We start from the raw sequence: 25964 nt of genomic DNA, 5'->3' as shown, positions 1-25964 counted from the left end.
TCACAGAATTTGCCCTTCTGTGATGGATTTATTTTAGTCAGCATGATGTTTTCAAGGTTCATCTATGTTAGGTAGGACATGCATCAGGACTTCATTTCTCTTTATGGCTCAGTAGTATTTCATTGTGTGTATAGACCACATTTTGTTTATCCATTCATCTGTTGATGGACATTTGGGTTATTGCCACCTTTTGGCTATTGTGAAAAGTGCTGCAATGGACACTGGTGTACAGGTTTCTATTTGTGTATCTGCCTTTACTTCTGGGAATATACCAGGGATTGGGATTGTTGGGTCATATGGTAGTTCTATGCTGAACTTTTTGAGGAACCACCATTGATGTGTGTCTTAAGCTGGGTTCTCCAGAGAAGCAAAACCAGTAAAGCAAATAAATATATATAGAGAAAGATTTCTATGAAGAAAATGGCTCATGTGGAAACAGCACAGAGGCTGCAATGTACCAAGACCATGAGTCATGGTAGAGGCTTCTCCTGATTCATGTAGCACAGGAGCTGGTGAAGCCAAGATCAGCAGGTCAGAGAGAAGGGCTTTTGCTCATAGGATGCAAAGACTGACAAATCCCAGGATCAGCAGATAAGACCACAGGTAAGTTGCTAGCTCAACTCCCAAGAACCAGAGGTGAGACGAAAAGGAGCCACCTGCAGGATCCAGAGCGAGCAAAAGCCCATGAGTCTCACGAGCATGTCCACTTATATTTGATGCAGGCTACACTCCCAAGGAAACTCCCTTTCTACTGACTGGCTACTCACAGCAGATCCCATCATGGAGGTGATCACCTTATACCGAACCTCCCCATGGAAGTGATCACAACATCATATGACAGCCAAAACACTGAGAATCGCGGCCCAGGAAAGTTGATACACAACCTTAACAATCACAATCCACCCCTTGTCAACTTGGCACCTGTACACATCTCCTTAAACCATCCATAATCTCTGAATAAAGACAATTATAAAGTCATACTTGCGCCTAACATGATACACCGAATACACATACAACCAAAAATGCACCAACCCTGTTTATATAAGTGAAGAAAACGAAAATATTTGATGTACACTGTCTTAGTCATCTAGTGCTGCTATAGTAGAAATGCCACAAGTTGATGGCTTTAACAAAAGGAAATTTATTTCCTCACAGTAAAGTAGGCTAAAAGTCCAAATTCAGGGTGTCAGCTCCAGGGGAAAGCTTTCTCTGTCAGCTCTGGAGGAAGGTCCTCATCCTCAATCTTCCCCTGGTCGAGGAGCTTCTCAGGCACAGGGGCACCAGGTCCAAAGGACGCACTCTGCTCCTGGTTCTGTTTTCTTGGTGGTATATGATCCCCCACTCTCTGCTTGCTTCCCTTTCCTTTTTATATCTTGAGAAAAAACGGTGCAAGTGACACCCCAGGGAAACTCCCTTTACCTTGGATCAGGGAGGTGACCTAGGTAAGGGTGGTGTTACAATCCCACCCTAATCCTTTTAACATAAAATTACAATCACAAAATGGAGGACAACCACACAATACTGGGAATCATGGCCTAACCAAGTTGATACACACATTTTGGGGGGGGGACATAATTCAATCCATGACATACAAAAACAAAGCAGAAATACTCATAACAATTATAGTCCTTGTCACGTGGTCATACTGGTATTTAGAACTACCTTCTTCCACCACCCATTCCGTATGCCCTTTGCCCTCAGCAAGCACCTCGGTTGTGGTTCTTTGCCTGGTGGGGTGACCCAAGCCTTCATTCCTGAAGGGTCTGGGCCATTAGGAGTCATGTTGGAATTGGGTTCCTGTAGTTTTCCATTGACTTTAATCACAGGGCATGGTAGTACTAAGAGACACCCTAAGGGATCGCCTACATTTTAGACATACTTTTCTTTATCTCCATTATGTAGTATCAATCAAATTTCCTCTTGGTAATCAGGATCGAGCACACCAGCCAGTATGGTAACTCCATTCTTTGCCTGTTAACCCAGAGGCGTAAGGAGCCCAAGGTGCCCTGGAGGCTTTCTTAGCTTCCAGTTCAATGGAATCAGTGATGTGTCTCGAGGTAGGAGCATTCCTCCCTTTGGAACTAAGACCTCTAGACCTGCAGAGCATAAGGTCGCAGGGACAAAAAACAAAAAAATGGCAGAAGCATTGCGAGTAGGCCACTAGGGGTAATAGAGAGTGGTGTCACTTCTATTTCCACCCCTTGATACCTGGATCCATTAATCCTGGCTATAGGAGAAACAGCACCATACATTGGACACTGGTTTAGAGCATATGTGATTGTAGAGCCTCCTGGAAAACACTGCCTCAGCACTGCAAGGTATTGCCACCTAGCTGACACTGTAATTGTGTCTTTAGAAACCCATTTCATCATTCTATCAAGCCATCTGCTTCAGGATAATGGGGAACATGGTAAGAACAGTAAGTTCTATGAGCATGGCCCACAGCCACACTTCCTTTTCTGTGAAGTGAGTCCCTTGATCTGAGGCGATGCTGTGTGGGATACCATGATGGTGGATAAGGCATTCTGTAAGTCGACAGATGGTAGTTTTGGCAGAAGCATTGCACGCAGGGAAAGTAATTCCATACCCAGAGTAAGTCTATTCCAGTAAGAACAAAACGCTGCCCTTTCCATGATGGAAGTGATCCAACGTAATCAATGCCACCAGGTTGCTGGCTGATTACCTCGAGGGATAGTGCCATATCAGGGACTCAGTGTCGGTCTCTGTTGCTGGCAGATTGGGCACTCAGCAATGGTGGTAGCCACGTTGGCATTGTTGAGGGGAAGTCCATGTTGCTGAGCCCGTGCATATCCTCCATCCCTGTCACCATGGCCACTTTCTTCATAAGCCAGTTGTGCAATGACAGGAGTAGCTGGGGCAAGAGGATGACTTTTCCACAGAACATGTCATCCTATCCACTTGATTGTTAAAATCCTCCTCTGCTGAGGTCACCCTTTGGTGAGCATTCACGAGACACATAGTTCACTGCTTTGGCCCATTCAGAGAGGTCTATCCACATACCTATTTCCCATAAATCCTTGTCTCCAATTTTCCGACCACGTTCCTTCCAAGTCCCTGACCATCCAGCCAAACCATTGGCCAGAGCCATGAATCAGTATACAATCACACATCTGGCCATTTCTCCTTCCAACCAAAGTCAACAACCAGGTGCACTGCTGGAAGTTCTGCCCATTGAGAGGATTTCCCTTCACCGCTGTCCTTCAGAAAGGTCCCAGAAAGGAGCTGCAGGGCTGCCACTGTCTGCTTTCAAATGGTGCATGCATATCACACAGAACCATCTGTAAACGAGGCATGAGTTTTCTTTTCCTCAGTCAACTGATCATAAGCAAGTCCCAATGAGGCCATAGGAGCAGACTGGGAGATGGAAGGTAATGTGACAGGTCTGGAGACCATGGATATTTGGGCCACTTCCTCATGCAACTTAACTGTGCCTTCAGGTCCTGCTCGGGCAGAATCTCGAATATACCACTTCCATTTAATGATGGAGTGCTACTGTGCACGTCCAACTTTATGACTCTGGGGATTAGACAACACCCAGTTCATGATGGGCAGCTTAGACTGCATGGTGACTTGGTATCCCATGGTTAAGCATTCAGTCCCTGCTAAGGCCAAGTAACAAGCCAAAACCTGTTTCTCAAAAGGAGAGTAGTTATCTGCAGAGGATGACAGGGCTTTGCTCCCAAATCCTAAGGGTTTGCTCTGTGATTCACCAATAGGGGCCTGCCAAAGACTCCAGCAGCATCTCTATCAGCCACTGACACTTAAAGCACCATTCGATCAGCCCAATCCTACGGCCCAAGTGGCAGAGTGGCTTATACAGCAGCCTTAACCTGTTGCAGAGCCATCTCTTGTTCTGGGCCCCACTCAAAACTAGCAGCTTTTCAAGTCACTTCATAAATAGGTCAGAGTAGCACACCCAAATGAGGGATATGTTGCCTCCATAATCCAAAGAGGCCCAGTAGGCACTGTGCCTCCTTTTTAGTTGTGGAAGGGGCCAGATGCAATAATAGAATGCATATCTCGACATGCCCTACACTGCTAGACCCCTAGAAATTTCACTGAGGTGGAAGGTGCCTGAATTTTTGTAGGATTGTTTCCCAACCTTTAGCACACAAATGTTTTACCAATAAGTCCAGAGTCATTGACACTTCTTCCTTACTGTATCCAATCAGCATAATGTCATCAATGTAATGGACCAATGTGACGTCTTGTGGGAGGGAAAGGTGATCAAGGTCCCTGCAGACTAAATTATGATACAGGGCCGGAGAGTTGATGTAGCTCTGAGGTAGGCAACTGAAGGCGTATTGCTGGCCTTGCTAGCTGAAGGCAAACTGCTTCTGGTGGTCCTTCAAAACAACAGGTATGGAGAAAAAGGCATTAGCCAGATCAACAGCTGCATATCAGGTATCAGGAGAGGTATTAATTTGCTCAAGCAATGGAACTTCATCTGGAATGGCAGCTGCAATTGCAATCATCACCTGGTTAAGTTTTTGATAATCCACTGTCATTCTCCAAAATCCATTTGTTTTGTGACAGCCCAAACAGGTGAGTTGAATGGGAATGTGGCGGGAATCACCACCCCTCCATCCTTCAATTCCTTGATGGTGGCAGTAACCTCTGCAATCCCTCCACAAACGCGGTATTGCTTTTGGTTTATTATATTCCTAGGTAGGGGCAGTTTTAATGGCTTCTACTTGGCTTTTCCTACCATAATAGCCCTTACTCCATTTGTCAGGGATCCAATGTGGGGGTTTGGTTCTGCCAATTGCTGAGTATATCTATTCCAATTCTGCATTCCTGAACTGGGGAAATCACAACAGGATGGGTTCAGGAACTCACTGGGCCTATTGTGAGACGGACATGAGTTAAGACTCCATTAATAACCTCACCTCCATATGTCCCCACTGCCTGGTTGGCCACAGTGACGTTTTGGGTCTCCTGGAATTAGTGTCAGTTCACAGCTGGTATCCAGTAATCCTCAAAAAGTTTGATTATTTCCTTTTCCCTGATGAACAGTCACTTTTGTAGATCTCCTTGGGGCAGGCCGGGAGAAAGATTAACAGAATAAGTTTTTGGCAGTGTACCGGAGTCCTTCCTTAAGGGGACCCAGCCTCCCGTTTATTCAAGCAATTGGGTCTTTAAACTTACTCAAGTCTGGGAATTGATTGAGGCTCTGTGACTCTCTATTCTGGCAATTCAAGTTAGACTGCTGTTCACTTGACTTAAAATTCCACTTGTACAGGTAAATATTTAGTAGATTTTCTATTTCACTCCTGGAACACCATGAATGAATAACCAATGCCATAAGTCTGTAGGAGTTAGACTATTCTGGTTACTGCTTTGATGCCACTGTCCATTACAGTAACCATGCCCACTTTGTCTTTGTTGATTGAGTGCTGCCACTTAGCCCCTACTACTCGACAGCAGCAGGTTTTTTTTTTAACCACAGGGTCCAATCAGCCCATTGTAAGGTATCTTAATTCAGTTAGGGCAGTTTCCACTGTCAAATCTGACTTACATAAACCAGCAATCACAGCAGTCTTCAAAGATGTAGGGTATTCCTTCACAAATTTGTTCCTCACAGTTGTGGTAAAGGTGTGTCCTCTGGGCACTACACATGTGGGTCTGTGGGTCTAACCTGATAAATCCACCCTAACATGCCATCTAACACCCTCTTCTATAGTATACCACGGCAGGCCTGGTACGTCAGCTTGATTTAGTGTAGGCTACTGTGTAATCCATGCTTCAATGACCCAATCAAATAAACTATTAGACCCTCTTCTAACCTCCTGAGCTAAAAAACTGCATGAAGAATCTGCGCTTAGTGGAACAATATCAATAAACTCAGACTGATCCATCTCTGTGTTCCCTGCCCCATTATCCCACACCCTTAACAGTCATGCCCATACATATTCCCCAGGTTTCTGTTTGCACATATTAGGAAAGTCAAGCAGTTCTTTTGGAATGTAGCATACCTCCTCCTGGGTCCCACTTTGTACCTCACCTTTTGGGGCTTGCTGGGACTTAAGTCTAGTTATAGGTCTCAAAGACAAAATCTGTGGTGGCAAAGTGTTTTGAGAACATTCAGCATTGTCTTATAAAGCATCTGCCTCAGGCGATGCCCCAGGCAATGACTGGGACAAAGGCTCTTTAGAGGCAGCTGGGTTAATCTCAGCAGAAGGGTGTGGAAGGATTAATGGTTTTAGCAGACAGTAATCTCTTCAGATAGGAGTGAGAGCTCTGGTTCTGCTGGTAGGAGTGATTCAATGGAATTTAGGGGCTCAGTGTCTCCAGCTTCCGGATTATCTGTCCATATGTCCCCAACCCAAGCATCAGGTTCCCATTTCTTCTCAATCAATGCCGTCACTTTAACTTCTGACACCTCTCAAGGCTGGCAATTGAGTCATCCTTGTAATTCAGCCGTTCTTACAAGAACACTCTGTGCTTGGCATTTGGCAATATCAGCTTTGTTACTACAAGAAATAAGGCTTTCTTTCAAGGCACACATGGAAACTTCGAGGTTGTTTATGTGGCTCTTACTTTGAGTCTGAAGTGCTGAGCTCATCTCTTTCTTTTACCAGATTTTCTATCAAAAGTAGGGCCAACCAACCAGCTTCATTATGCTTCTCATTATGACAAATTTGTAGAATGGTATCACACCTGCAATCACCCAGAGCCTCACCTTTCACCAGTACCTGATCTATTGCTGGTGATATTTTCCCAGTTTTTATTGCAGCACCTTCTTTACAACTGGAAGCAGAGTCGTCAGCATCTTTAAGACTAACCAGACTTGAGAGCCAATTTAGAAAACTAACCCTTACAATTTCGTTTCTCTAGAACCACTCTCAGTACCAAATAACTTAGGCTGGGTTCTCTAGAGAAGCAAAACCAGTAACACATATAAATTTATATTGCTGTTAGGTGCCGTCGAGTTGGTTCCGACTCATAGCGACCCCTATTCACAACAGAATGAAACACTGCCCAGTCCTGAACCATCCTCACAATCATTGTTATGCTTGAGCTCATTGTTACAGCCACTGTGTCAGTCCACCTTGTTGAGGGTCTTCCTCTTTTCTGCTGACCCTGTATTCTGCCAAGCATGATGGCCTTCTCCAGGGACTGATCCCTCCTGACAACATGTCCAAAGCATGTAAGACGCAGTCTCCCCATCCTTGCTTCTAAAGAGCATTCTGGTTGTACTTCTTCTGAGACAGATTTGTTCGTTCTTTTGGCAGTCCATAGTATATTCAATATTCTTCGCCAATGCCACAATTCAAAGGCGTCAGCTCTTCTTCCGTCATCCTTATTCATTGTCCAGCTTTCACCTGCTTATGATGCCATTGAAAATACCATGGCTTGGGTCAGGCGCACCTTAGTCTTCAAGGTGACATCTTTGCTCTTCGACACTTTAAAGAGGCCCCTTGCAGGAGATTTACCCAATGCAATGCGTCTTTTGATTTCTTGACTGCTGCTTCCGTGGCTATTGATTGTGGATCCAAGTAAAATGAAATCCTTGACAACTTCAATCTTTTCTCCATTTATCATGATGTCGCTCATTGGTCCAGTTGTGAGGATTTTTGTTTTCTTTTTTATGTTGAGGTGTAATCCATACTGAAGGCTGTGGTCTTTGTCCTTCATTAGTAAGTGCTTCAAGTCCTCTTCCCTTTCAGCAAGCAAGGTTGTGTCATCTGCATAACGCAGGTTGTAAATGAGTCTTCCTCCAATCCTGATGCCCCGTTCTTCTTCATATAGTCCAGCTTCTCGTCTTATTTGCTCAGCATACAGATTCAATAGGTACGATGAAAGAATACAACCCTGATGCACACCTTTCCTGACTTTAAACCAATCAGTATCCCCTTGTTCTGTCTGAACAACTGCCTCTTGATCTGTGTAAAAGTTCCTCATGAGCACAATTAAGTGTTCTGGAATTCCCATTCTTCGCAGTGTTATCCATAATTTGTTATGATCCACACAGTCGAATGCCTTTGCATAGTCAATAAAACACAGGTAAACATCATTCTGGTATTCTCTGCTTTCAGCCAGGATCCATCTGCCATCAGCAATGATATTCCTGGTTCCACATCCTCTTCTGAAACTGGCCTGAATTTCTGGCAGTTTCCTGTCGATACACTGCTGCAGTCATTTTTGAATGATCTTCAGCAAAATTTTGCTTGCGTGTGATATTAATGATATTGTTCTCTAATTTCCACATTCGGTTGGATCACCTTTCTTGGGAATAGGCATAAATATGGATCTCTTCCAGTCAGTTGGCCAGGAAGCTGTCTTCCATATTTCATAGATGACTGAGCACCTCCAGTGCTGCATCTGTTTGTTGAAACATCTCAATTGATATGCCATCAATTCCTGGAGCCTTGTTTCTCGCCAATGCCTTCAGAGCAGCTTGGACTTCTTCCTTCAGCACCATCGGTTCCTGATCATATGCCACCTCTTGATATGGTTGAACATTGACTATTTCTTTTTGGCATAATGACTCTGTGTGTATATATATATACACACACACACAGACACACACAGATTTATATCAAGGAAATGGCTCACGCGATAGTAGAGGCTGGAATGTCCCAAGTCTGTGGGTCAGGATACAGGCTTCTCCTGATTCACGTAGCCACAGGGGTTGGTGAACCCAAGATTTGCACATCAGACAGCAGGGCTCTTGCTCAAAGGCTGTGAAAATTGATGAATCCCGAGATTGGCAGGCAAGACCACAGGTAAGCTGCCAGCTCAAGTCCCAAGAACCGGAGTTCAAACAAGAGCCAGCTACAGAATCCAGGGTGAGCAAAAGCCCAGGAGCCTTCCCAGAATGTCCACTTATATTTGATGTAAGCCACATGTCCCAGGAAACCCCCTTTCAATTGATTGGCTACTCACAGCAGATCCCATCATGGAGGTGATCACATCATATCAGATCTTATCATGGAAGTGATCACAACCTCATACAACTGCCAAAGCATCGCGAATCATGGCCCAGGAAAGCTGACACACAACTTTAACAAACACAACATGCCTTTTTGAATGGGGCAATTTGTTTTTTTCAACAGGTTCAGGAATGAGAGATTTGCCAGTGGGTGGGTGATTATGAAAGGGGAAATCTGTCAACAGGCATCATCAATGGGGATATATCAACAAGGTATTTCTGAATAAGAAGAAAGCTCAAAAGTGGTTGTGGTAGGCAGAATTCTAAGAATGACTCCCCCCCAAACCTTCACTCTTGTATAAAATCCTCCCCATGACTCATGAATATGATATCACTCCATGATTATACTACATTATACAGCAAAAGGACTCTTGCAGATGTAATTAAGGTTACTAATCAGTTGACCTAAGATAGGGAGATTATCCATGTGCACCTATTGTAATTATGAGAGCCCTTTAAGAGCTTTCTCTTGCTGGTGACAGAAAAGGAGGTCAGAGACAGTCATACCATGAAAATATGACGTGTCCTACCTGGCTCTGAAAATGAAGAGGGCCATGTGGTGAGGAATACGGCTCACTTCTAGGAACAGGAAGCAGTCATTGGCTGACATCCAGTAAGGAAATCAGGACCTCAGTCCTAGAATCAAGAGGAACTGAATTCTGCCAACAACCCAAATAAGTTTGGAAGCAGGTTCTTCCGCAGAGCCTCCAGATAAGAGTTCAATGTTGCCAAAGTTTTGATTTCAGTCCTGTGTGAGACCCTTAAACAGATAATCCAGCCAACCCTGTCTGGACTTCTGACCTACATAACTGTGAAATTAATAGATGGGTGCTAAGTTTGTGGTAATTTGTCACACAGTAATACAAAATTAATAAAGTAGTATTTGTCAGTGAGGTATTTGTGAAAGAGGAAATTTGCTATAGTAAGGAATCCTTTATCAAGGACTTGGTGGGTTTTCATTTGTAGTCCTGGCAATAGTACAGATTTATAAACACACAATTTGTCCACAGTGAGTACTTCATAATGGAGACCGTTATCACTGGATGATGGGTTATCCTCAGAAGTCTTTGAAAATATTGGTACTTTTCAGTGGGTGGATTTTCACACTAGAAAGTATTGTATAAGCATCATAATAAGAACAAAAACAGTACAAATAAACATAAGTATTTGTGTCATCTTTGGGAAAGATTATCATGATTATGAGTTAAATTAAGGTTGCTGGAGTGCAATAAATACTACAAACATTATACATTATTTCCAATATTGTAAATTATCATGCCTGATATGCAATATTGTAAATAATCATTATTGATAATATTTATCATTAATATTACTTAATATTAATGATATTTATCATTAATATTACTTAATAAAATGTAATTAAATTATATTTACCATTACTACTACTACTATTAATACTGATATTTACAGAGACCTGATTATGTGCCTAGCACTGTACTAAGCACTTTACATACATGACTTAATTTAATATTCACATTGTCCCAATGAGCTAATAATTATTTTTATCCCCGTCTTACCAATGCAAAAACTAATTTGATTTCCCCAAGGACACACTGCTAGCACATGGAAGGAACAGGGTGTTTTTCCCCAAAATTTTATGCAGGCACTAATTGAATTTTTTTTCTTTAAAAAAATTACAAAGTCTCAAATTTTAAAAATACTGACCTAGTTCAAATCTTTTTATTTTCACAATTTCTTCTTTTTAGGTACCTTTATTGAGATGTAATTCATACATAATAAAATTCACCCATTAAAGTGTATAAGTTTAATATATTCAGAGTTGTGCAACCATCCCCACAATCAAAATTTTAGAATATTTTCATCCCCCCATACTTACTAGCAGTCATTCCCCATTCCTCTCACTTCCCCTCACCCTCAACTCTAGACAACCTTAATCTACATTCAGTCTCTACAGTTTTGCCCATTTTGGACATTTCACATAAATAGAACCATACAATATGTGGTTTTTTGTGACTGGTTTGTTTCATTTAAAATGTTTTCAAAGTTCACCCATGTTGTAGAATATCTGAATAAATGCTTTATCCCTTTTTATTGCCAGATAATATTCAGACATATATATATAAAACCAGTTGTCGTGAAGTTGATTCTGACTCATGGTGACCCATGTGTGTCAGGGTAGAAATGTGCTCCATGGGGTTTCCAACAGCTGATTTTTTGGTAGGTCACCAGGCTTTTCTTCTGTGGCACTTCTGGGTACATTAGAACTGCCAACCTTTTGGTTAGCAGCCAAGCACTTTAACCATCTGTACCATCCAGAGATAATATATATCACATTTTGTTTATCCATTTCTCAGTTGACATACATATTTGACTTATTTCAATTTTTAGCTGTTATGAAAATGCTGCTATAAGTATTTGTGTAAAAGTTTTTGTATGGACATATGTTTTAATTTCTCTTGGGTAGATACTTAGGAGTAGAAATGCTAGATCATATGGTAACTCTATCTATAATTTTTTTGAGGAAATGCCAAGTTGATTTCCACAGTGGCTGCACCATTTTGCATTTCCACAGCATTGTAAGAGGGTTCCAATTTCTCCACATTCTTCAACACTTGTTATTTTCTATTTTTTGGTTTCATTTTGTTTTTTGTTTTTAATTATAGCTATTTTTTTATCCTAGTGGGTGGGAAGTGGTATTCATTTGCATTTCCCGGATAGCTAATGATGTCAAACATTTTTTCATACGCTTATTGGCCAATTGTATAGTTTCTTTGGGGAAATGTCTATTCAGATCCTTTGCCCATTTTTAATTGCGTTATTTATATTTTGATTATTGAGTTGTAAGAGTTCTTTCTATATTTAGGATACAAATCCCTTATCAGATATATGATTTGGAAATACTTTCTCCCATTTTGTATGTTGACTTTTCACTTTCTGGACAGTAACGTTTACAGGACAAAAGTATTTAATTTTGATGAAGTTCAATTTATCAATTTATTCTTTTCCATCTTCTGCTTTTAGTGTCATGTCTAAGAAGTTATTAAGAGGCAGGATTTGAATACAGATCTGGCTCCAGTGTTCATGTTCTTAACCATTACATTACACTGTCTGCTTAGAAATTAAATCAATCTTAGTAATTTTACACATTGTTACTGTTATGAGAGTGCTGTGAGTTCTCATTTAAAAATACCTATGAGGCAAATACACCAAGTAATCATCCCTGAACCCAGTAGGGGATGCCCATTCTTTAGCGAGAACTACCGAGGCTCAGATGAGATAAAGGTTGTTCCCAAGGCTACCCACTGAGTTGGATCCCATGCTCCACATCTCACATGGCTATAACCCCCACATACTTGCTCTCAAGTCATCAGAGTCTCTCCCAAGCAGAGACTCATAAAACACACCAAGTGCTGGGGGGTGCTCTCTTTAATGGATTTTCTAGAAAGGTGATTGGGGAACATAGTGACCCCAAAACTACAGATCCTGCCAGGAGCCCACATCAGGGCTCTGAAGCAGGCAGCTTTTCTGTAAGGTCTGCTTCTCCATGAGGGTGCTCTTCCTGCAACTTATAACTCCTACTTCTGCTTAATGCCAAGCTGAGAGTATACAACAGTCCTTGGGGTTTGGAAGCAGTTGGGGAGATCAGGCAGTGGGAAGTCTGAACATATTCAGGACTGAGGTAACTGGGAGTGTAAAGTAAACTATCCCAAGTATTGGGGAACAGCAAGAAATATCAGGAAAAATCTGAGGTTCCAGAGAATAGCCCCAGGGCTGAGGGTACATCCCAGGACACTAGAAAACAGCCAGAGGGACCAGGGAACAGTCACTGCAGTGATGTGAACAGTCAGATTATCAAACAGAAGGGCCAGGGAACAGTCCTCGTAGTTGGTGGACAGCCAGAGAGACCCTAAACAAGGTGAAAAGAAAAAGAATCAATCCTCAAATGTCATTCAGCACCTAAAAATGTCTAAGAGATAGCTAAAGAGATGAGGGAACAGTGTCTAGGCTGATTTGAGTTCAGCAGATTCTGCTGAGGCAAACAAAGGTTGTGATAAAACAAGATGTTGTGAGCTAATACTAGGTCAGCAGACAGTGTGCGCTTCGCTAGAAGGGGTGACAAAGACTGCTAAAAGCTAATGGAATGTTAGTAGACACCGCACTGACATGTCATGGAAGTCAAAAACACTGTGGGGGTGGCTAATGGAGTATCAGCAGACAATGTGCTTAGACTGTTGGGGGTCATACGCACTGCAGTGTTGGCCAATGGGGGAATCACCACATACAGTGGGCCTCAGTAAAGGTTACCTTCATGGGGCAAAACAACTTCTAAAGCCTTAAAAAGACTAACTCCTTCACTGCCAGTGTCTTCTAACTGATCTGGCAGTCAAGATTCCTGGTTTTTGAGAGGTGGAGCCAAGATGGCGCAATAGACAGATGCTTCTGGCGAGCCCTCTCTACAACAAAGACCCAAAAAAACAAGTCAAACAAGTATATTTGTGACAAGCTAGCAGCCCGGAGCGTCAAAGGCAAGCTTAGAAAATGAACTGAGGGGCAGGGGGAGAAAGACACTGTTTGGAAACGGAAAGGAGTAACCAGACCTGGATCGTGGGGAGCCCTCAGGCACCATTCCCGGAGCGGCAGCAGCGGCGGGCTGGTACTAGTGTTCAGCGGCAGTTTCCTCAGGGAAAAGCAGCCAGCCACATACCCTACTCACACCTCAGGAACCACAGAAGAACGGCGCTCTCAGCAAAAGCTAAGTACTTGCGTATATTTTAACACACTCCCCCCCAACCACCAAGCCGGCTTCAGCGGCTGAATTCCCTGGGCGTGAGATAAACACTATTGAGCACCTAGAGCCATTTTCCCGGCCTTGCGGAAGTAAAAAATTTGCAATTGGGGGAGAAGATAATTTGCTAGCTCCACTAACTGGGGGAGATCATGACAGAAGTGACTCCTGTCCAAGCATAAACGGTCCGTTGACATCGAGCACATTTCCCCTCTGCATGGACCTCTGTGGGCCTATTTTGGGAGAATAGGCTTTTGTTGGCAGACTCCAACAGTTTCACCTGTGTGCTGGAGAGGAGGCTGTTTGATGCTTGAATTGCTTTGTCTATTAAACAAGGTCCTCACCTACCTACATCAGGGACCTGAGAACTGGTAGCTACACTCAGGTCACCCAGCCACTGCGACAGGGGTCCAAGGATAACTGGTACCTCCTACTCCTTACAACCAAAAACTTTGGGTGCTGGTGGTCAGTCTGCAGAACCCACCTACTCGCACACTCTAGGGAACAGGGACGTGCTTCCCTCAGAGACACTTGGGAGTCAGTCCACAGCCCCATGCCTTGTTCAGAGCATGACCCCTGCTGCAATCAGATACCAGTATATATGCCAATCACCCTTGCCCCTCTTAGACTGTAGGACTAAGCTTGTACCACACTCTTGATGATCAGCTACCTGGAAACATGAGCTGAATTCATACAAGAAAAGTGAATGGACTCCTAGACTAATATACCTGAAAACCGCTCTAGCCATCTGAGGATAGGACGTCAGAGCTCCAAAGGTGAAAATAATCAAACAAGCTCGCTCAAGCAACCCATTTGGGTATATCAAAACAAAAAAAAGCAAGAAGCTACGACACAGTAAGCAAGCATAAACTAATACGATAACTTATAGATGGCTTGGAGACAACAGTCAATATCAAGTCACATAAAGAAACAGACTATGATCACCTCAACAAACTCTCAAAACAAAGAATCCAGGGATCTTCTAGATAAAAGTGCATTCCTGGAATTACCAGAGCCAGAATACAAAAGTTTAATATGTAGAACAACTCAAGAAATCACAAAGGAAATCAGGAAATACCCAGAACAAGCCAAGGAACATACAGATAAAGCAATTGAAGAAATTAGAAAAATTATTCAGGAACATAATGAAAAGTTTAATAAACTGGAAAAATCCATAGACAGACAGCAAACAGAAATTCAGAAGATTAACAATAAAATTACAGAAGTAGACAACTCAACAGACAGTCAGAGAAGCAGAATTGGGCAAGTAGAAGCCAGAATTTCTGAACTCGAAGACAAATCACTTGGCACTAATATATCTGAAGAAAAATCAGATAAAAAATTTTTAAACATGAATAAACCTTAAGAATCATGCGGGACTGTATCAAGAGAAATAACCTACGAGTGATTGGAGTACCAGAAAAGGGAGGGATAACAGAAAATACACAGAGAATTTTTGAGGATTTTTTGGCAGAAAACTTCCCTGATACTGTGAAAGATAAGAAGATATCTATCTAAGATACTCATCGAACTCCACATAAGGTAGATCTTAAAAGAAAGTCACAAAGTGTGGCCAGGTGGCTCGGATTGAGCAGGGTTTTCCTTATCAGTGGATTGCATAGAATACACTGCCAGTCTCTTCTGTTCACCAGGGCTTCTTCTGATATCCAGGTGAAAGAACTGGAGAAGCGGGCCTCAGGCCAGGCCTTTGAGCTGATACTCAGCCCTCGTTCAAAAGAGTCTGTCCCAGAATTCCCCCTTTCCCCTCCGAAGAAGAAGGACCTTTCCCTGGAGGAAATTCAGAAGAAATTAGAAGCTGCTGAAGAAAGACGCAAGTCTCATGAAGCTGAGGTCTTGAAGCAGCTTGCTGAGAAACGAGAGCACGAGAAAGAAGTGCTTCAGAAAGCAATAGAAGAGAACAACAACTTCAGTAAAATGGCGGAAGAGAAACTGACCCACAAAATGGAAGCCAACAAAGAGAACCGAGAGGCACAGATGGCTGCCAAACTGGAGCGTTTGCGAGAAAAGGACAAGCACATTGAAGAAGTGCGGAAGAACAAAGAATCCAAAGATCCTGCTAATGAGGCTGAAGCTGACTAATTTGTTCTGAGAACTGGCTTTCTCCCCTTCCCCTTCCTAAATATCCAAAGACTGTACTGGCCAGTGTCATTTTTTTTTCCCTCCTGACAAATATTCTAGAAGCTGATGTAGGACTGTATAGGTAGATCCAGGCTGTATGATGTTCTTTTAGGGGCTCAAGGGGAGACTTGAAAAGTGTTTTACTCTTTTTCTAAAGTGTTGAAGTCTTTCTAATGTAGCTATTTTTCTTGTTGCATCTTTTCTACTTCAGTACACTTGGTGTGCTGGGTTAATGGCTAGTACCGTACTGGCTCCATGGAAACATGTTTGTGAAAAGAGTATGTAGTGGGTTCTTTCAAAACCGTTAGATACTGAATATCTGTTCACTTTTAAATCCCAGTTCTGTCCCAATTTTACCAGATGCTACTGTACTTGAATGGTTAATAAAACTGGACTGTGCTGTTGGTGAAAAAAAAAAAAAAAAGAAAGTCACTCAGACATATTATAATCAAACTTGCCAAAACCAAAGATAAACAGAGAACTATAAGAGCAGTGGGGGATACATGAAGTCACCTACAAAGGAGAGCCAATAAGAATAACCTCAGACTACTCGGCAAAGACCATGCAGGCAAGGAGGCAACGGGATGACATATTTAAAAAATTGAAAGAAAAAAATTCCTTACCAGGAATCATATATCCAGCAAAACTGTCTCTCAAATATGAAGGAGAAATTAGGACATTTCCAGATAAACACAAGTTTAAGGAATTTGTGGAAAAAAAACAAAAACGAAACTACAAGAAATACTAGAGGGATTTCTTTGGTTAGAAAATCAATAACATCAGGTATCAACCAAAGACTAGAACACTGGGCAGGGCAACCAGAAGTCAACCCAGACAGGGAAATCCAAAAAAACAAAGATTATAAAAAAAAAAAATAGCTCAAAACCGGGTAACAACGATGTTATTATATAAAAGAAGAAAATATTAAAACAATAAAGAGGTAATAAGAAATGTAATCATAGACCTTCCATATGGAGAGGAAGATACGGCGATACAAAAAAGTAAAAGTCCGGTTTAAATTTAGAAAAATTGGGGTATAATAATAAGGTAACCACAAAGGAGACAAACTATCCTACTCATCAAAATAAACTACAAGAAAAAAATAGAGACTCAGCAGAAACAAAATCAACAACAACAAATATAAAGAAAGGACAATATATAAAGATAATCTGCTCAGCACATAAAATTAAGTGGGGAAAAAGAAACTTAACAACATACAAAAAAAGGCATCAAGATGGCAGCACTAAATTCATACCTATCCATAATTACGCTGAATGTACATGGACTAAATGCACCAAAAAAGAGACAAACAATGCCAGAAAGGATTAAAAAACAAGATCTGTCTATATGATGCCTACAAGAGACACACCTTAGACTTAGAGACACAAACAAACAAAAACTCAAAGGCTGGAAAAAAATATATCAAGCAAACAACAATCAAAAAAGGCAGGAGTGGCAATATTAATTTCTGACAAAACAGACTTTAAAGTTAAATCCATCAGAAAGGATAAGGAAAGACACTATATAATGATTAAAGGGACAATACACCAAGAAGATATAACCATATTAAATATTTATGCACCCAATAACAGGGCTGCAAGATACACAAACTCTATCACCCTTGAAAAGTGAAACAGACAGCTCCACAATCATAGTAGGAGACTTAAACACACCACTTTCGGCAAAGGACAAGACACCCAGAGAGAAGCTCAGTAAAGACCCGGAAGATCTAAATGCCACAAAAAACCAACATGACCTCGTAGACATATACAGAACACTCCACCCAACAGCAGCCAAATATACTTTCTTTTCTACTGCACAGGGAACATTCTCTAGAATATACCACATATTAGGTCATAAAGCAAGCCTTAAAAAAAAAAGCCTTAGAAGAATCCAAAACATTGAAATATTACAAAGCATCTTCTCTGACCATAAGGCCAAAAAAGCGGAAATCAATAACAGGAAAAGCAGGGAAAAGAAATCAAATGCTTGGACACGGAACAATACCCTGCTCAAAAAAGGCAGATTATAGAAGACATTAAGGGTGGAAGAAAGAAATTCATAAAGTCCAATGAGAATGAAAACACTTCCTATCAGAACCTTTGGGACACAGCAAAAGCAGTGCTCAAAGGCCAATTTATATCAATAAATGCACACATACAAAAAGAAGAAGGGCCCAAAATAAAAGAATTATCCCTAAAACTTGAACAAATAGAAAAACAAAAACAAAAGAAACACACAGGAACCAGAAGAAAACAAATAATAAGAATTAGAGCTGAACTAAATGAAATAGACAACAGAAAAACAATTGAAAGAATGAACAAGACCAAAAGCTGGTTCTTTGAAAAAAATCAACAAAATTGATAAACCACCAGCCAAACTGACAAAAGAAAAACAGGAGAGGAAGCAAACAACCCGAATAAGAAATGAGATGGGCGACATTACAACAGACCCAACTGAAATTAAAAGAATCATATTGGATTGCTATGAAACATTGTACTCTAACAAATTTGAAAACCTAGCACAAAAGGATGAATTCCTAGAAACACACTACCTACCTAAACTAACACAAACAGAGGTAGAACAACTAAATAGACCCATAACAAAAGAAGAGATTGAAAAGGTAATCAAAAAACTCCCAACAAAAAAAAGCCCTGGTCCGGATGGCTTCCCTACAGATTTCAACTAAACTTTCACAGAAGAGTTAACACCAATAGTACTAAAGGTATTTCAGACCATAGAAAAGGACGGAATACTACCAAACTCATTCTATGAAGCCACCATATCCCTGATAACAAAACTAGGTAAAGACACCACAAGAAAATTACAGACCTATATCCATCATGAATGTAGATGCAAAAATCCTCAACAAAATTCTAGCCAATAGAATGCAACAACGTATCAAAAAAATAATTCACCACGAAAAAGTGGGATTCATACCAGGTATACAGGGATGGTTCAACATTAAAAAAAATAATTAATGTAATCCACCACATAAATAAATAAAAGACAAGAATCGCATGACTTTACCAATTCATGCGGAAAAGGCATTTGACAAAGTACAACACCCATCCATGATAAAAACTGTCAGCAAAGTAGGAATAGAAGGAAAATTCCTCAACATAATAAAGGGCATTTATACAAAGCCAACAGCCAACATCACCCTAAATGGAGAGAGCCTGAAAGGATTCCCACTGAGATCGGGAACCAGACAAGGATGCCCTTTATCACCACTCTTATTTGACATTGTGTTGGAGGTCCTAACCAGAGCAATTGGGGTAGATAAAGAAATAAAGGGCATCCAGATTGGCAAGGAAGAAGTAAAAGTATCTCTATTTGCAGATGACATGATCTTATACACAGAAAACCCTGAGGAATCCTCCAGAAAACTACTGAAACTAATAGAAGAGTTCAGCAGAGGATGGGGATACAAGATAAACATACAAAAATCAGTTGGATTTCTCTATACCAACAAAAAGAACATCGAAGAGGAAATCACCAAATCAATACCATTTACAGTAGCCCCTGAGAAGATAAAATACTTAGGAACAAATCTTACCAGAGGTGTAAAAGACTTATACAAGGAAAACTACAAAACACTTCTGCAAGAGACCTACATAAGTGGAAAAACATGCCTTGCTCATGGATAGCAAGGCTTAACGTTATAAAAATGTCCATTCTACCAAAAGCCATCTATAGATTTAATGCAATTCCGATCCAAATCCCAAGGATATTCTTTAATGAGATGGAGAAACAAATGACCAATTTCATACGGAAGGGAAAGAGGCCCCAGATAAATAAGGCATTACTGAAAAAGAAGAACAAAGTGGGAGGCCTTACTTTACCTGATTTTAGAACCTATTATACCGCCACAGTAGTCAAAACAGCCTGGTACTGGTACAACAACAGATACATGGACCAATGGAACAGAATTGAGAATCCAGACATAAATCCATCCACATATGAGCAGCTGATATTTGACAAAGGCCTCAAAATAGTTCAATGGGGAAAAGACAGTCTTTTTAACAAATGGTTCTGGCATAACTGGATATCCATCTGCAAAAAAGTGAAACAAGACCCATACCTCACTCCACGCACAAAAACTAACTCAAAATGGATCAAAGACCTAAATATAAAATCTAAAACGATAAAGATCATGGAAGAAAAATTAGGGACAATGTTAGGAGCCCTAATACATGGCATAAACAGTATAGAAAACATAATAAAGAATGTAGAAGAAAAACTAGATAACTGGGAGCTCCTAAAAATCAAACACTTATGCTCATCCAAAGACTTCACCAAAAGAGTAAAAAGACTACCTACAGACTGGGAAAAAGTTTTTAGCTATGACATTTCTGATCAGCACCTGATCTCTAAAATCTACATAATACTGCAAAAAGACAAATAACCCAATTAAAAAATGGGCAAAAGATATGAATAGACACTTCACTGAAGAAGACATTCAGGTAGCTAACAGATATATGAGGAAATGTTCACAATCATTAGCCATTAGAGAAATGTAGATCAAAACTACAATGAGATTTCATCTCACTCCAACAAAGCTGGCATTAATCCAAAAAACACAAAATAATAAATGTTGGAGAGGCTATGGAGAGACTGGAACACTTCTGCACTGCTAGTGGGAATGTCAAATGGTACAACCACTTTGGAAATCGATTTGGCGCTTCCTTAAAAAGCTAGAAATAGAACTACCATACAACCCAGAAATCCCACTCCTTGGAATATATCCTAGAGAAATAAGAACCTTTACACGAACAGATATATGCACATCCTGTTTACTGCAGCACTGTTTACAATAGCAAAAACCTGGAAGTAACCAAGGTGCCCATCAAAAGATGAATGGATAAATTATGATATATTCACACACAATGGAATACTATGCATCGATAAAGAACAGTGAGGAATCTGTGAAACATTTTATAACGTGGAGGAACCTGGAAGGCATTATGCTGAGTGAAATCAGTCAGTTGCAAAAGGACAAATATTGTATAAGACCACTATTATAAGAACTCGAGAAATAGTTTAAACTAAGAAAACATTCTTTTGTGGTTACGAGTTGGGGGAGGGAGGGAAGGTGGGAGAGGGGTATTCACTAATTAGATGGTAGATAAGAACTACTTTAGGTGAAGGGAAAGACAGCACACAGTACAGAGGAGGTCAGCACAATTGGACTAAACCAAAAGCAAAGAAGTTTCCTGGATAAACTGGATGCTTCGAAGGCCAGTGTAGCAGGGGCAGGGGTTTGGGAACCATAGTTTCAGGGGACATCTAAGTCAATTGACATAATAAAATCTATTAAGAAAAAATTCTGCATCCCACTTTGAAGAGTGGCGTCTGGGGTCTTAAACGCTAGCAAGCAGCCATCTAAGACGCATCAATTGGTCTCAACCTACCTGAATCAAAGGAGAATGAAGAACACCAAGGACACAAGGTGATTACGAGCCCAAGAGACAGAAAGGCCCACATGAACCAGAGACTACATCATCCTGAGACCAGAAGAACTAGATGGTGCCTGGCTACAACCAATGACTGCCCTGACAGGGAACACAACAGAGAACCCCTGAGGGAGCAGGAGAGCAGTGGGATGCAGACCCCAAATTCTCATAAGACCAGGCTTAATGGTCTGACTGAGACTGGAAGGACCCCGGTGCTCATGGCCCCCAGACCTTCTGTTGGCCCAAGACAGGAACCATTCCTGAAGCCAACTCTTCAGACATGGATTAGACTGGACAATGGGTTGGAGAGGGCTGCTGGTGAGGAGTGAGCTTCTTGGATCAGGTGGACACTTGAGACTATGTTGGCATCTCCTGCCTGGAGGGGAGAAGAGAGAGTGGAGGGGGTTAGAAGCTGGCGAAAAGAACACGAAGGGAAAGAGTGGAGGGAGAGAGCAGGCTGTCTCATTAGGGGGGAGAGTAATTGGGAGTGTGTAGCAAGGTGTATATGGGTTTTTGTGTGAGAGACTGACTTGGTTTGTAAGCTTTCACTTAAAGCACAAGAAAAATTATTAAAAAAAAAAAAAGAGAAGTAAGTGGTACAAATGGTTTACGCTCAACTGCTAACCTAAAGGCAAGTGGTTCAAACCCACCCAGTGATACTGGGCAAGATAGGCCTGAGGATCTGCTTCTGCTATTACAGCCAAGAAAACCCTATGGAGAAGTTCCACTCTGTAACATATGGGGTCTCCATGAGTTGGAATTGACTCAATGGCAACTAACTACAACATGAAGTTGTTAAGCATGTAACTGAAAAGACAGAAAGAGGACACTAAAATGGAGGCAGGAACCGCAAGAAGTAGCCAGGCTAGGATAATAAAGGGAAAAAACTGGAAAACCAAAACCCAAACCCACTGCCATCAAGTCAATTCCAACTCATAGCGACCCTACAGAACAGAGTAGAACTGTTCCATACAGCTTCCAAGGCTGTAATCTTTATGGAAGCTGACTGTCACATCTTTTTCCCACAGAGCAGCTGGTAGGTTCGAACCACTGACCTTTCAGATAGCAGCCGAGAAGGGTCAAGGAGGGGTCCCATGTGGCCAGGACTCAGGACTCTAAGGAAGTGGTACTAGCCTGCTGACGCTATTGACTCTGAGGGGCATAGGGTACCATAAGGCTGGTTCTGTGAGTGCTGGAAAACTACAAACTGGATTAAACTGCTGCTATAGCAAGGAAATGCACTGCCCAAGTGAAGAAGCAGTGCTGGGCTGACACTCAAATAAACAGGAAGGAAAACAAAGCAAGTGTCTTCTTCCTTCTCCAGCCTCAAAGATTATCTCTGGTATGTCTTTTTGGAAAGGCAGAACAGAGAACAGCTGGCAGGACAGAAATGTAAATTGTAGAGTCACAGCCCCAACATCACAAAGCACAGTATAGAAGGGTGGGTTTGGAACTAGGAAACAGTAGCTTAAGAACTGGCACATTGCCTACACCCTTCAGTTCCACTTATAGGTTTAGACACTAAACATAGAAACACTACAAATGTCCTTAACCAGGGGAATGGAGAGATAAATGAAAAAACCAGACCTATATTTGTCAACATGGATAGATCTTAGAAAGATAAAATTACCAGAAAGCAGCAACTTGCAGAACTTTAAACATAGTGTGATGCCATTTATGTAAACTTTTAGAAAGACAGCAAAGGATTATATATTGCAGACTTCACATTATACTTCAGAGAAAAGTATAGGAGAATACTATCACCTTGAAATTGATAATACAAAACTTCAGTAGAAGAAAAGAGTTAACAAAGAACAAGCCACAGTCTGGGAGAGAGTATCGGCAACACACATCACTAAGGATTTTTATATCCTCATATGTTAAAAGCATACAAACCAACAACAGCATTTAAACCAAGAACTATAGGATAAACAACCTGTTAAAAAACAATGAGCAAAGGATATCATTGGTCAATGAGCAAGAGCAAAAAACCGAAATAGCCAATCAACAGATAAGAAGATGGGCAATTTCACCACTATTTAGGGAAATCCAAATGAAAACAGTGATCTATCCCCTGCGGGGCTCAGACTTTTTCTACCAAAGTAGGTGCCAAATTGTTACAGGTGTACTCTGTGTGCCCTCGTGACCAGATGCCCCAACGGGCTTGATCAAATGGTAAAAGGAGTCTTCAAGTAGAGGCTTTCTCAATTTTACAAGGTAAGGACTGGTTGATGTGAGTTCTCTGATGTTCTGTGAGGTGTGCTCTCCAGCAAAAGCCTTTCCCACATCTTGACATTCAAAGGGTCTCTCTCCTGTGTGAATTCACTGATGTTCAATGAGGCGTACTTTCACATAGAAGGCATTTCCTCATGCATTACATTCATAAGGTTTCTCTCCTGTATGAGTTCTCTGGTGTTGACAAAGGGATTTCTTCACACTGAAGATTTTCCCACATTCACTACACTTGTAGGGTTTTTCTCCTGAATGCATTCTTTGATGTTCAATGAGGCGTGATTTAACATAGAAAGCATTACCACACTCATTACATTCATAAGGCTTCTCTCCTGTGTGAATTCTCTGATGTATACCAAGAGACGAATGCACCCTGAAAGACTTCCCACATTCATGACACTGATAGGGTTTTTCACCCGTATGAGTTCTCTGATGATTACTGAGAGTCATCTTCAGTCTAAAGAATTTCCCACATTCACTACATTTATAGGGTTTCTCGCCTGTGTGAATCCTTTCATGATGAGTTAGGGAATTCTTCGCACGGAAGTTTTTCCCACATTCATCACATTCATAGGGTTTCTCGCCTGTGTGAATCCTTTGATGTTGAGTTAGGGAATTCTTTGTACGGAAGTTTTTTCCACATTCACTACATTCATAGGGTTTCTCCCCCGTGTGCACTCTCTGATGAACTGTGAGGGTTGCCTTTTCGGAAAAGGTTTTTTTACATTCATTGCATTCATAGGGTCTCTCTCCTGTGTGTGTTCTCTGATGTAGGATAAGTCGTGACTTCCTGGCAAAAGATTTCCCACATTCATTACATTTAAAAGCCTTTTCCCCTGTGTGAGTTTTGCGATGAGCGATGAGGTATGATCTTGCACTGAAGGTTTTTCCACATTCACCACATTCATAGGGTCTCTCCCCAGTGTGTAGTCTCAGGTGTTCAACAAGGTTTGATTTCCTGCAGTAAGTTTTCCCACATTCATGACATTCAAAGTTTTTTTCTCCTATGTGCGTTCTCTTATGTCTAACAAAGTCTGTTTTCTTACGAAAGACTTTCCCACATCCATTATATTCAACAGTCTGATCCAAAGTTTTTATCTTCTGATGCTGAAGGTCCTTATCAAGCAAAAGGGCATTTCCCCCAACAGAATTGTTGCCACATAGCAGTGAGAGAGAGCCTTTAAAAACAAATTAGATCATGTCACTTTCACGCAAAACCCAGCAATGGCTTGCCTTGTCACAGTATAAATTTAAAGTTCTTAATACAGTCTATAAAACTTTACATAATTTGGTCCCCTGCTGACTCTCTGGTACCACCTCAACACTCTCACCCTCTCTCACGCCCCTCAAGCCACACTGGCCTCCTTGCTATTCCCACGATATACCACTATGACTAGGTTTGGCACTTGTGCTCTATCCAGAATACTCAGAATCTACGTGGCTTTGTCTCTCTCACTTCATTGATGTTTGTGCCCTAACGTTAACCTCACCAAAGCATCTTCCTGACCCACATTACCTAAAAGCACATACACCATCATTGTCTATCCTTCTTACCTTGCATTAGTTTTCTTTTCAGCACCAAATATATTATTTATTTTTTCTTTCCCTCCCTAAACTTGCAAACTCCAGGAAAACAGAAATATTATTTTATTCACTGCTGGATCCCCACACCTAGAATGTAACCAACATATAGTTGACACTCCTTTAAGATTTGTTAGATAACTAAACACACAAATGAATGCCTGACAACAGAAAGCATCCAAGGCAATGGAGGGAAGGAAGGCAGATGAGAACACTAAAAAGAGAGACTAATTAAGAATAAATGTCTAAGATGAGACAGGTAGGGACAGGTGAGAGTGGTAAATTCCCTACAAAACTCAAGATAAAATCAGAGAGCATTTAAGTGTGAGAGTGATAATAGAATGTGTAATTTCGGTATCTGAACATAGCTTCTGTCCTTCAGCGATTTTCAAAGAGCTAGGGTCTCTCAAAAGAGATTCCTGACATTTTACAAGGATAACCTTTGACTTGAATTTCCCGGGTCTTATTTCCCCTATTTTCTATGTGCCTGGTTCTTGCTCACTCACCTGAGTAATTATGCCCTGAAGATTCCTCCTCTAATATCCACAGCTCTTCCCCTTGCTCCAACTTGAAGATCATCTCTGGTTTGGCCACGCAGAGGCCTGTTAATGAGAAATGGAACAGGACATGGGCCAAGTTGCCTAGCTTTAGGACTTATAATGGAAGAGGAACTACATCTTCAAGAGCTGTACAGGGAAAGGGGCCCATTTAAACCTTTCACTGGGGAAGTGAGAACACAAACATTCTTCCTGGTGCCTCAAACTGATCAATCATCTATGACCCTTGAATCTGAAATTAAAATATCATCAAACTCTACAGAAACTCCACACAT

The 25964-nt window shown here is 41.3% G+C and overlaps 2 protein-coding genes across 8 annotated transcripts in view; one reads left to right on the top strand and one right to left on the bottom strand.

The window, feature by feature from the left end:
• Nucleotides 1-2398: 2398 nt before the first annotated feature.
• LOC100658330 (stathmin-like) lies at nt 2399-15912 on the top strand. Its single transcript, XM_064278429.1, has 2 exons — nt 2399-2410; nt 15267-15912. Exons 1-2 carry the CDS (start codon nt 2399-2401, stop codon nt 15822-15824), a joined length of 570 nt encoding a protein of 189 aa, XP_064134499.1. The 3' UTR covers nt 15825-15912.
• A 5790-nt stretch (nt 15913-21702) lies between these two features.
• Nucleotides 21703-25964, bottom strand: part of ZNF157 (zinc finger protein 157) — a 76615-nt gene continuing 72353 nt past the window's right edge. For all 7 annotated transcript variants that reach the window (XM_064278215.1, XM_064278218.1, XM_064278214.1 and 4 more), the window contains 2 exons: nt 25639-25734; nt 21703-24729 (listed from right to left, as the gene is read on the bottom strand). In XM_064278215.1, the coding sequence (XP_064134285.1) occupies nt 23687-24729; nt 25639-25734 (1139 nt within the window). In that variant the 3' untranslated portion in view covers nt 21703-23686. The remainder of the gene's footprint in view (nt 24730-25638; nt 25735-25964) is intronic.

This window comes from Loxodonta africana, chromosome X (assembly GCF_030014295.1).
Source record: "Loxodonta africana isolate mLoxAfr1 chromosome X, mLoxAfr1.hap2, whole genome shotgun sequence".
NCBI classification, from domain to species: domain Eukaryota; kingdom Metazoa; phylum Chordata; class Mammalia; order Proboscidea; family Elephantidae; genus Loxodonta; species Loxodonta africana.
The sequence above is the reverse complement of the archived record's forward strand: the minus strand, read 5'-3'. Positions and strand labels throughout refer to the sequence as shown.